The 12,441-nt window shown below is 41.0% G+C and overlaps 1 protein-coding gene across 1 annotated transcript in view; it reads right to left on the bottom strand.

Moving 5' to 3' along the window:
* Positions 1 to 5,385: 5,385 nt before the first annotated feature.
* The window catches only part of glceb (glucuronic acid epimerase b), an 82,822-nt gene continuing 75,766 nt past the window's right edge, over positions 5,386 to 12,441 (bottom strand). Inside the window, exon 5 of the mRNA XM_053492517.1 lies at positions 5,386 to 11,466. Within this exon, the coding sequence (XP_053348492.1) occupies positions 10,442 to 11,466 (1,025 nt within the window). The 3' untranslated portion in view covers positions 5,386 to 10,441. The remainder of the gene's footprint in view (positions 11,467 to 12,441) is intronic.

The raw sequence follows: 12,441 nt of genomic DNA, 5'->3' as shown, positions 1-12,441 counted from the left end.
GTTCAGTGTGGTGAGGTCTCAGCCTGATGCATAATTAAGCAGCAGCAGTTTGGAGGCCAGACACAGACGAGTGAAAGGCACCAAGAGCTACAGAGGGCATGGCCTGCCTGGAACAAGCACTCTCACACACTCACACACACACACACACACACACACACACACACACACACACACACACCCATCACATATACAGCCTCTCAGGTACAATATGGTATGCTCCACTGCCAGCATCGCCGTTCCCACTTCCACAGGCTTGAACAGCTGTGCTTCTCGCATACAGATTAGAAAAAAGTGATAATACAGAGGAAGATACATAAAAAAAAAAACTAAAACCAATCATGAAGCAGGAACAGCATGTAGGTGATTAAATAACTGAGGGAAGGACTAATATAAGTTCCAGTGGTTTCCTTAGATTCAACATTGTGATCGGTCTTTGCAAAAGTATTGGCACCCTTCAAGATGGGCAAAGATCAATTTATAAACATTTCTTTTTTACTCAAATTCATAAAAAAATGACGAAGACTCATTTTATATTCATACTTGAGGGGGGGGAAAAAACTTTCCTACCAAAAAGTAAAGTGTTAGCAGCAAAATAACACAGCTAAAGAGTTCATAAGAAAAATAAAAAGAAATGAATAAAAGGATGAAAAGAAAAGAATGAAGAGCAACTAAAACAAAATAGTAAACAAGCAAAGAAAGAAACAAAAGCACAACAGAAAGCTAGAAAGTTAGAAAAAAAAAATAAACTAAAATATCTAAATATTAAAATGATCACAAAAAAATTTAAATAAAAATAACTTAATATTATTGGTTAGCATAGTGTTAAGCACTGTTACCGTGCACCTTCAGGGTGTAGGTTCGATTCCCACATCGGGAACTTCCAGCTACTTCAGTTTCCTTCCACAGTCCAAAAACATCCAGATTAGGTTCCCAAATTGCCCATAGTGTGTGAATGAAAGTTTGTGTGCCCGGTGATGGACTGGCACCCCACCTTGTGCCCCAAGTCTCCTGGGATGGGCTTTAGTCCCTCCACACTGCCTACAGGATATAGATGATGAGCAGTGTTGGGTGTTAATGCGTTAGAGTACTTGGATTACTTTTTTGATGTACCGAGTAATCTAATACATTAGGGCCGCCATTTAAGTACTCAGTTATTTAGTTACTTTTTCAAAAATGTAATCCGTTATTTAGTTTATGTAATCCGTGAGGGTCATGATATTCTGTCCTTGCTCATGTTTATCCTTAAGCCTTGGCCATTATTTCTATGGTTCTCCGGCATGCACACATCAGTATAAAAGCCTGCTGTGTCCAATTTTTTTTTTTTTTTGAATAGTAGAATGCCAGGTTGTCTTTATGCATGAAATAAACTGACTCTTTTATTATAACCTGAATCTTGGTCTCCTGATTCCTCCATCATCTTAATGACTGCAGTAAAACTGCAGTATTTTGAGGGAGATCTAGAAAGATTTACAACATCAATCATCACGCAAAGAGCTTTAAAGCTGAAAGAAAACAATTGTTGAGCTGGCCAACAACTTGTCATTCTCTCACATGAAAAAACAATATGGACAAAAGTATTTGGCCAAACCAGTCATGAAATTGTATTTAAATACATGCACTTCAATATGAAAATCGGTCCCCCTTGTGCAGTCATAACAGCTTCCACTCTTCTTGGAAGGCTGTCCATAGGTTTCTGTGGGAATTTGTGCCCATTTATTCTGTAGAGCATTTATGAGGTCAGGCACTGATACTGGACGAGAAGGCCTGGCTCACAATCTCCGTTCCAGTTCATCCCAAAGGAGCTCGATGGGATTGAGTTCAGGGCTCTGTGTTAGGGCCAGTCAAGTTCTTCCCAACCAAACCATGTCTTTATAGTCCTTGCTATGTGTACTACAATGATTATGTTATGATCTGGGGTTGCTTCACTTGCTCAGGTCTCAGCAACATTATGTGGGAATAAAATGAAGTCAGCTGACGACCCGAACATATTGAACACCACCCCCCCTCCCCCTCCCTGATGGCACAGGTACATTCCAGGACTCATTCCAGTAAAAAAAAAAAAAGGAGTTTCTAGGAGTGTGAAGAATCATTTTTACACATAACTGTCCACAGCACTGTCCTGAACGTACCCCCACTGGGATGTGCTGGAGAAGGCTTTACGAAGTTGTTTGACTCTCGTGTCACCAATACAAGATCTGGAACAGAGATAATTGTTGTGACTTTGCAGAAGGTTGCTGAAACAATGCCACAGCGAATGTGTGCTGTACTCAAAGCTAATGTGAACCAACAAAATATTTAGTGTGCATGCAAGGTATATAGTGAATCACCACCGTAAAACTTTATTTTTAATTAATCTGACTAATTAAACACAATCTGGTTAGCCTTTGCTAAGAAGGTAAAACTTGGCCATAATTAGGCCCAGATCTGTGTAGCCCGAGGAGGCTAAGGCTCTTAGTCTGTGAACACAAATCCTGTTAAATTAAACAAGACAGTTGACAAGAGCAAACCAAGAAAGAAAAAAAAAAAAGTCAGAAATGTTTAGCTGTTTTGGACAACGATCTGCTCCAAGTTTCTTTAATCTGGTCTTAATTACATGAAGAGGCTCAGTGCTGTTTATTTTTTTATTATAATCAAAATATTAATTGGAGGGGTTTTGAGAAATTTACAGCTTGCAGGGAAAAAACACTTGTGGGTGTTTTTTTTTTTTTTGAAAAACAAACACTAAGCAGCATTCCCAAATGTATAAACTCAAGATATGAGACTTTCCATGCATTGTTCATTGCAGCTCATTTCCATGACGAGTACAAATAAGTCTACATCTACAACAAAAACCACAATAAAATGTTAGACACTGAGCCTTTCACCGATGTCTAACGCAATGTGCGATCACGTAATTGGCTTAAAAAACTATTTGTGGAATGTTGAGGCTGGAATTTAGTGCATTTTGCCTCAATCTCAGCAGCCCTGATGATGATCCCTTTCTGTCTGATTCGTGCTCTTATACTTGCACAAAGTCAGAGATCTTGCAGGATCAGAGTAAGATTAACAAAGAACACCAAGCAGGTGTTAATGATCAACTTCATAATGTACTGTATGTAGGTTGAAATGCAGTCATTAACTGAAACAGCTGTGTAGGAGGCTTAAAACTGGGTGAGGAACACCCAAACTCTGCTACTAAGGTGAGGTTGTGGAAGACAGTTTCATGTCAGAGGTCATCCACCATGGCAAGTCTAAGCCCAGGAACAAGATACAAGGTAGATATACCGCATCATACAGTACTGTTTCAAAAATATTCTGGAGAAGAAATGTTCAGGACCGTAGGCGCCGTTGTTGGCCAAGGAAACTGGATGCACATCAGAAGTGGTCTTCATCGGATCTTTGCCGAAGGGCTGGGGAGCGTACAATAATGAATGTCTGCAGGCAACAGTGAAACATGATCGCGGGTTCTTGCAAGTTTGAGGCTGCTTTTCTGCAAATGGATTTGGAGATTTGGTCAAGATTAATGGCATCCTCATTGCTGAGAAATGCAGGCTGATATACTGTAATTATCCATCATGCAAATATCGTCAGTGTCATCATTATCTGTTTAGCTCTGCAGCAGGACAATGACCTCAGACATACAGTTAATGACGATAGGAACCATCTTTAGCATTGGGAAGGAGTCTTGGAAGTGATGGTTTGGTCCCCAAAAAGCCCTCACATCTACAGTACATAATCAAGTCTGTCTAGGATTATATAAAGAGACAGAAGTATTTGAGTTCATCCACAGACAATCCGTGGTTCCAAAATGTTTTGTACAACCTACCTGCTGAGTTCCTTCAAAGACTGTGCGCAAGTGTACATGGCAGTTCTGTGATGGTGATAGGTGATGTGATTTTGATTTCCCTTTCTCTGTTCATTTACCTCCCACTTTGTTAATTGATAAATAACTATTAACACTTCTGTATTTAAAAGCATTCATACTTTACAACCATTTCAGACCTGTCTAAAACTTTTACGCAGTACTGCATAGAATCTGACACCAAGACCTCCACCAAAACAAGTTGCAGGGGGTTGGTAGCCTACAGTACTGTATCCCAGGAGAGGGTGCCAATCCATCGCAGGGCACACACACACTGTACGTACACACACATTCACACACAATGGGGCAATTTGGGCACGGCAATTAGCCTAATCTGCATGTCTTTGGACTGTGGGTGGAAACTGGAGAATTCAGTGGAAACCCACCAAGCACATGCAAACAGAGGTGGGATTCAAACCTGTCTGGGAATCGAACCAGGACCCTGGACCTGCAAGGCAAACACTAAGCCACCACACTGCCCCTCATGACATCAGTTAGGCTTAAATGACTTTTTGCAAGCTAAACCTCATCAACCAGTGCAGTAATGATCTAATGAAAGGCTCTTACCCATCTGCTTAGTTAAGTCCAGGTGGTTTCTTTTTTTTTAATAGACGCTCACACAAACACGTATAGATGCACACATACAGAAACACAGACATACAATGCAAAACATTTTTGTTTTGGGGGTAAGGCAGGTTATGATCTGATTAGTCAGTTATTAACCGAGTCCCATGGGGTCAGTTCAGCTTCAGACAGGAGAAGAGCGGCGCCATGAACTACACGAACATCCTAAAATAGCATGAAGTTACTGGAGAAGAGAAGAAAGACAGACAGACAGCAGGAACATGGGAGATGCTCACAGAGCAGACAGAACTGAAAAGAAAATGGGAGAAAGGGAAGGAACAAAGAAAGAAATAAGGCAGCAAGAAAAAACGGATATTGAGACAGAAGAAAAGGCAGGCAAGAAGAAAAAAAAAGTAAGAGGCGCAAAAGTATACAATTAAAAGAAAAAAGAACAGATGAGGTAAAGGAGAGGCAAGTGTGGTGAGGGCAGTTGAGCAGAGAAATGGGGTAAAAAGGGGGTATTTAAGTGAGGTAAGGGCATGTGGGATGGGGACAGGGCTAGAGAAGGTACTTAAAGTGAGCAGTTAAGGTTAGGGAAAGGCAGCTGAGTAGTGGACAGGGCAAGAGAGGGCAGGAGAGGTGAAGAGAGGGCAGGTCAGGTGAGGTGTCGTTAAGCAAGAGCAAGAGTAGTGATGAGAGTAGATGAGGAAAGAGAGAAGGTACTGTAGTTAAAGTAAGAAGAGCGAAGTTACACAGGGGTGAGAGGGCTGGAGAGGGCAGATGAGTTGAGGAAAGGGCAGATGAGCGGTGTCTAGTGGAAGGTGTACGCAGAGGTCAGAACAGGATGTCAGACAGCAACAAGCACAAACCAAAAAAAAAACAATTATTCTTTCATTCCTTTCATCTCTACAATGACACTGAAGACAGAAAACACACAAGGCGCATTCAACATACAAGAAAACCTTTTTTTTTTTTTTTTTACCAAAAAGTGCCTTTATTTTACAACTTTAAAAAGCAATTTAAAGCACAAAGATTGAACTTTTTTTTTTAATATATATATAAACTTTTTTTTTCCTGCATAAAAATGGTGGCGTGTGCACGTTGTGCTTGCATTGCAAACTGTGTCCAGCCTCTCAGGGCTCTCGCCGTCTCGCCTTTTTATTGCATATGTCACACGTGACTGACCCCTCGCGGATCTGCTTCCAGTTCAGGACGGTGCAGAAGAGAAGGAAGAGGAAGAGATAAAGAAACAAGTAAAAAAAAAAAAAAAGGACAAGAAAACAAATGGACACAGTAAACACAGTAGCAGCTCTCTGAAGACGGTCTTGCACATTGTCCAAAGGGGAAAATAACAATAATTATAAGACGGAGAATGATTCAAATAAATTAAATAGATCGATGCGGTACTTGTGCTTTAATGCTGTTTACACAAACAGTGAAATCTAATGAAAAACAAAAAGCAACTCGTGATATGAGACAGAGATTCCTGTGGCAGATCTGCTGCCGTAGGTTTCGAACGATTTAGCGCATAACGCTAGCTGAAGAGTTGCACACATCCCCAACGACAGCTGTAATTATTATAATTCTCTCTCCTGTATCTTTCTTTAATCTATAGAAATCTACGCTTACAAAACTAAACAGCATTACAAGGCATTTTTTTCCCTTATAAAGGAAGGCAGATGCACACTGCTATTTATATCACCACCATTCATCACACAACAGCTTACAAACAAACAAACAAACAAAAAGTTAACCTTTAAAGACTTTGGTATGAACAAAATAAGATTTTCGGATCCTTCTAGAAACGCAACAAGATTATTTCCCTTTTAAGAACCAAGTCCTGTTATAATCCTAAGTATGAAATGTGCATAGAAATATTCATGAGATGAACGATCACGCCAGAACACTGATAGAAAAGTGATGTTCGAGGAGAAGACGCTCAAAAACAAACAGTTGCCTTAAGATAAATCTGTCATGAGGCGTCAAGTCTCTTACACAAAACTCCGCCTAACAAGCAGCGATACGGCCCCGACTAAAACGTCCTTTACAATCTATTCTTTTGAGCTTTTATTTTATTGTGTGTGTCTATAAATGAAAAAAACGAGTCTAGTGTTGGTATGTGCTGAATAAAAAAGCCAGCAGGCAGCGTGTTGAGCTGGACGGGATATATCCATGCGTCTTGGCTGAGACTGGACAAAGAGATGGATCTCACGTGGGGTAAAGGGTCTGCTACTGAACTTGAGAGAGCCGTGTTAATGAGAACCATGAGGTGATCGGGTCAGATCCCACACAAAGATCTGAACTGAAGCCAGCAAGCTTTATATTTCCTTCATTAGCTTGCATTTTGGCCTAATTTGTAGGTCAAGTCTTTATTTTTCATGATAAGACTTGAATTACATTCTCAGGATTTTCATTATAATCATTTTGTATCCTAAAAAAATATCATCTCTCTTGAGTTACTGGAAATATGACATTTTCTCTTAAATAAGAGAAAAAGGCAAACTTTGGCAACACCAACTGTTTACCAGGAAATAGGGCTATATAAAACCTACATAAACCTAGAAAAATATCGGACATGTATGAAACTTTAATAGAGAGTTGACACAACAGCTCTTTAATTTTTTGACTGACATAAGAAGGATGATGATGATGATATCTGATTATGACTTTCATTCATCATGCATTCCTACTTTCTAGCTTAGAGTACGTCTGGTATGTCAGAGTTATAATAATGCTGGGTAATTATACATAACTAGAAATTAGAGTGTTCAGACTGTTAGATCAAATCTCATAAATGGTGAAAAGACCAAAGAAAATTTGAAAACATTACCAGCAATGACTGATATGAGCCATGCTATTCCAGGTAGTATGTATAAAGAAATCTTAGATAATTATGACGACTTACTTTAACCTTTTAACACATTCTAGCTTTAAGTCCACAAAAATCTGATACACTCTTGGGTTAGGAATCGATCATGCTTGCTAGAAGCCTTAACGCTTACATGGGTTTATGAAGGGTTTTATGTAGGTATCAAATAGCCCCATATTCACTGCCTTTAAGTGAAGTTATCATAAAACTTGACTCAAGAAAATACACTGTATAGCTTATGAGAATCAGTCGCTCTCTTCTGCTTCACAGAATTGATTCGGCGCAGTCTGTCGTCATAGTCTGATGTACACAGAACTTAAGCCAGATGTTCTGCCAATCTGCATTGCCAAGGGCCTCCGTTCAAGTCAAAATTAAGAGACAAACCTCAAGAAAAAGGTAAAGGTTCGGAAAAAATATTAAACAATCCATAAAGTTTCATTATGGGTCCAATTTAAAATTACGGTTACGACAGGGCTGAGCGGACGCTAATAGATTAACGCGTTTAAAAAGCATACGCATGGGTGAAGTGTCCCTTTTTACACAAAGGAATCAAATGACGCCGTCACTCATTGGATGATAGTGAACAGAAAGTGACTAACACTTAGTGCAGTTTAGGCTGTTTGGATTCGAGGCTGTTTTATGAAGACCATTAGGGTTTCTGTAGCTTTTAGGATTTGGTCGGGATGCTGGGGAATGACAGCAAATGGTCGGTCATGCTACTGAAATGTTTCTGTAGAACTGCAGAATATGTAGTAAACTGTTTGTAGTAAACACTGGGAAATTCACTGGCTCACGTTGCTGCTACATGCGGTTGACAATCAAGCAAATCTGTCATGGATTTGAAACTTAATCATGGACAATATTCGGCAGATTACGTCTTGCTATACCCCGCAAAAAACACATTGGAGATTGATTTTGTTAGAAGATCAGTCAACTGGCGTTAAGACAACTATACCTGTGCCCCAATATAATTTCTCCATTAAGATTTTATCTTGGTTCCAGTGTGCCTTTTGGCAAGCATGGAAAATAATTCAGGTTCAGTTGTTGTGCATGCATAATCCACGTCAAAGCTCTTCGCCGTGGTATATCCACACCACCAGAGCAGAAGCAGATTTATACTTTATTTAACAGACACACAGATCAGCCAGGACATTATAATCACCTAGGTCTTGCATGCCCTTTGTGCCACTGGGCAACAGACCACTAGGGGCACCAGGACGTTAGCAGCGGATCTTTTGGGTGCCGTGGGTTCTGGGGTGGGGTCTCCATGGATCGGGTTTGACTATCAAGTCTGATCCATGGATGCTCAATCAGATTGAGATCTGAGGAATTTGGAAACCGGATCTACACCCTTGAACTCTTTGCCGCATGTGTTCGGCCAGCTGTAATACACACCGGGTGTCCTGGTGACTTTGTGTCAGAGTTGGCTTTTTTCAACCTTGGGTGTCCATGATGATCCTGTCACTGGTTTATTTACTGGTTTCACCTGGCGATGTTGTTAATGTCATGGCTGATCAGTGTATATCCTGCACTTCAACCTTTCCATTGCTAGATGTAACAGTGAATGTAGCCTACCATCAAATCAACATGGCCCCTCTTACCAATTCACAAAAAAAGATTATATTCAAACTCCTACTTAATGTTAACGATCAATTTCTTATTAACTGATTTGTATGGAATGAAACAAAATCCACCCCCTATTTTTAATCTTTGTATTTCTTATGAAAGTGGGTCGAGGAGGTCTACACAATATGGTCAAAAGTTTGTGGACACCCGTCTATCACACCCATATATTTTTCTTTCCAAAAGTTTATGTAAAGTGTACATTAACATTTTTCTTCTCTGGAACCAAGAGACCAAAACCCAATCCAGGACCGAAATGCTGCTGTGCACAAAGGAGAGTGTAAAAGAACAGCACCTCAATAGCCACTGTGCACTTTGGGATGAGCTAGAACACAGACTCTGTGCCAGCCCTCCTTTCCCAATATCACAGCCTAAGGTCACCGATGCTCTTGTGGCCAAGTAAGAAAATCTGCATAGCCATGTGGCAAAATCTAGCGGAAAGCCTTACGAGACAATTGGAGCTTATTAAAACAGGAAACAGGGAGTATATCTAGAGTAGGGTATTCAGTAAGCACATATGGGTATGATATGCAGGTGTCCACATACTTTCTGATTATAGTGTATCCTATTGTGACTTTCCTTGCATTTGCATTTCTGCAACTCACCTACCGAGTATATCGTCTAAAAATTCATTTTAATTCTTTATCTAATCAATACGCACAACTGGTGACTCCTCAGCCTATCTATTATAATAGTAAGTCTCAGTCAGCCCACTTGTTGTGAACTAAGACTCACTTGGCCAGGCTCTAGTATTGTTATAGTAGAGTTATAGTATCTTTATATTAGTTGAAAAAGCTCTGCCATTACCAACATACCAAAGTTTCAATAGTGCGTTATATCTATAACTCATCCGTTTGAGAACATAATGGCATTCCCCCCCCCCAAGTGTAGGGTAGGAAGGTCAGTAATTTAACTGGGGGGCCTGAGGTTTATTAATGATGTCTCCATCAGAGGTGAGCTCAAACTGCAGAGACGACAAACACTTGGAAGCATTTCCCAGGTTACCTTTCCTATTTACCTAAAAACTTCGCTTAATCACTTATTCCGAGAATGCCTGATAAGCTCATACTTTTCCTATTATTATTATTGTTATTATTATTATTATTATTATTATTATTATAGATTGACGTCTACACAAGTATCAAGAGAGAATTTTGGAAGAATTTTGGACGCTTGGGACAATCACTGTGATTTCCTTACGCCCAAGTGTGTGCGACCATCTCTAATCATGCTAGATACTTCACCAGCAGATTTAGATCAAAAAAAATTCCCCACCCCATTTCAACCATACACACTTTCACCATAAACCTTCTCATTTGTACTTAATTAGAGCCTCCAGCACAGATTAGCTTCCAAAAAGTCCAAAAAAACCCCTCCGAGAGGTTAGCCAAGGCTAATGGCTGGAAACTGCAGCAGGATTTAGCTAGACCACTCTGGGCTTCTTCCTTAGTTCTTACTCAATGGGCTAACTCAGCTTGCCCTCAGGGATTGAGGCGTGTTTTTGCCGAGTGCCGGCGGGCGTTTGTCCACCACTGCCTGCAGCTCTAGTTGTGCTTGGCTCGTCCTCCTTTCATGTAGCTTTTCCAGCGTTTTGCGAAGTCCCTGAAGATTGGCGAGTCATCGATGGAAGCCAGCAGCTGCAACTGATTAATGTGCGTAGTGTGGTAGTCCCATCGTGCGAGGTTGGGTGCTGTGCCTAGCATGAAATGCCGCAGATCATAAATGGTGCCTGAACCGGTGTCGTAAAGTGGCACCATGGCCTTGAGCGATTCCATGCCCTTGGCATACAGTCGTGCTGCCTCACGTCCTTCCTCTTCGCTTGCCGTCTGTGCCAGGTCATAGAGTCCAATTAGAGAGTAGATAAAGCCATTGAGGACAAATGAACTTGGTGTGGTTGGATACTCTTCATACCAGTCGTACTTGTTCATAAAGACAGCTTTCACACCATGTTTCTCAGATGGTACTTTATAAGGACCTATAGCACGCAGTGCTGCTTTCAAGTACGTCTCATCCTTAGTGAGGAGATACGCCCTAACGAGGGTAGACATGGCCTGGCCTTGTGCCATTGCTGAGTACCAGCCAGGCTCCAAGGGCCGGAAGCCTTCACCCAGCTTGCGGGTGACCATTATCGGCCAGCCACCACGTTCATCCTGGTTCTTCAGTAGCCAGTCACTAGCAGCGAAAAAGGCAGCCATGTGTGCCGTAGTGGAGATAGTCACGTTGTCTATGGCACCTCGGCCATGCAAAACCATTCTGACCACGCGTCTTGGCATGGTTTTGGTGGCTTTGACAGCCTTGGTGTTGGACAGGCCAATGCCCTTGCGCAGATCCGTGAGGAGGTCCCGGGTCACTGTGGTCCATGTTGAACGAAGCCCAATTCCATAGGTGATGGAGTGGTCTTTAAAGGCAATGAGCTGACTGGTGGTGACGTAACGTATCACAAATGGAGGCCCCTTTTCTGTTGTTTCCAGTACGACAGACACGCTGCCGTTGGAGGCGAATTTCAGGTCAAAGGAGATGATGAAATCCTTGGTGTTGCCAAGAGAGAGTGAGATGCCCTCAGAGTTCTCTGTAGATGTAGAAAAGCAAAGGAGTTAAACAAGCCTGCCTTTAAAATAAATAACCCAGCAGTCAGTTTCTTGCTTACTTTATTAAAAAGGACATAAATAGATGTGCAGACACACACACACACACACACACTTCCAATGTTTAACTGTATCAGAATGATGTCCTGATAGTGCAGGGTTCACCGGGTTACTGCTCCAAGTAGCTAATTAGACATTGAAGGAAAACTGAGAGTGAAAAAGAACACATGGCCAAGTTCCCTAATATGACAGGAGGGGGGAGGGATAAAAAAAATAAAAAAAATAAAAAACTTAGGACTGTGTAGGACATTTTGGAGATTCTCTCTGGCCAAGCCATTAAAAACATTGGCATTCTCTCTTTATCTAGTCTCCTGTTTCTTTCTCCAGTAACAGCAACGAATGCTTAAAAAAAAGAATGACAAGCATGAGGCTTTTCTGAGATAGGTAGAGAAGGTGATAAGAAAAACAAAAGGAGTAAGATAGAAAGGCTGAGAGAGATAAAAGCAGGTTGTATTAAGAAGATACTGGACGATCAGCCTTGCAGGGTTTTGAGTTATTCAGCGCACTTATATAGTCATTACTTAAAGCAATAAATAGAGTAAATAGATTTGTACCACTCTCCTCTGATTAGCTCACAGTCAATAACGGAGACTATAGACGGCGCCAGAGTAAATAAGTGAGTAGAGTCTGAGTGATGAGAGAGACACAAAAGAAAGGGCAAGAGCCACTAAAAACAAACAGAATAAGCAAAAAAAAAAAAAAAGTGCGAAAAGAAAGACCAAGAACAAATGTCTAAGTGCTAGATCCAGTGCATCCCAGCAGGCTTTGCTCAAATCAATGCTCTAGGTGATGACACCAATTACTGCCCGCCTGCGCAATGGCCCAGCTAATTCTAACGGCTATCGATCGAATCAGTGCTAAAAAGCCACATTGTATTATTAACAACAAAATACATATCG

Source organism: Clarias gariepinus, chromosome 3, assembly GCF_024256425.1.
Source record: "Clarias gariepinus isolate MV-2021 ecotype Netherlands chromosome 3, CGAR_prim_01v2, whole genome shotgun sequence".
NCBI classification, from domain to species: Eukaryota; Metazoa; Chordata; class Actinopteri; order Siluriformes; family Clariidae; genus Clarias; species Clarias gariepinus.
This window is presented reverse-complemented; position numbering and strand designations above follow the sequence as displayed.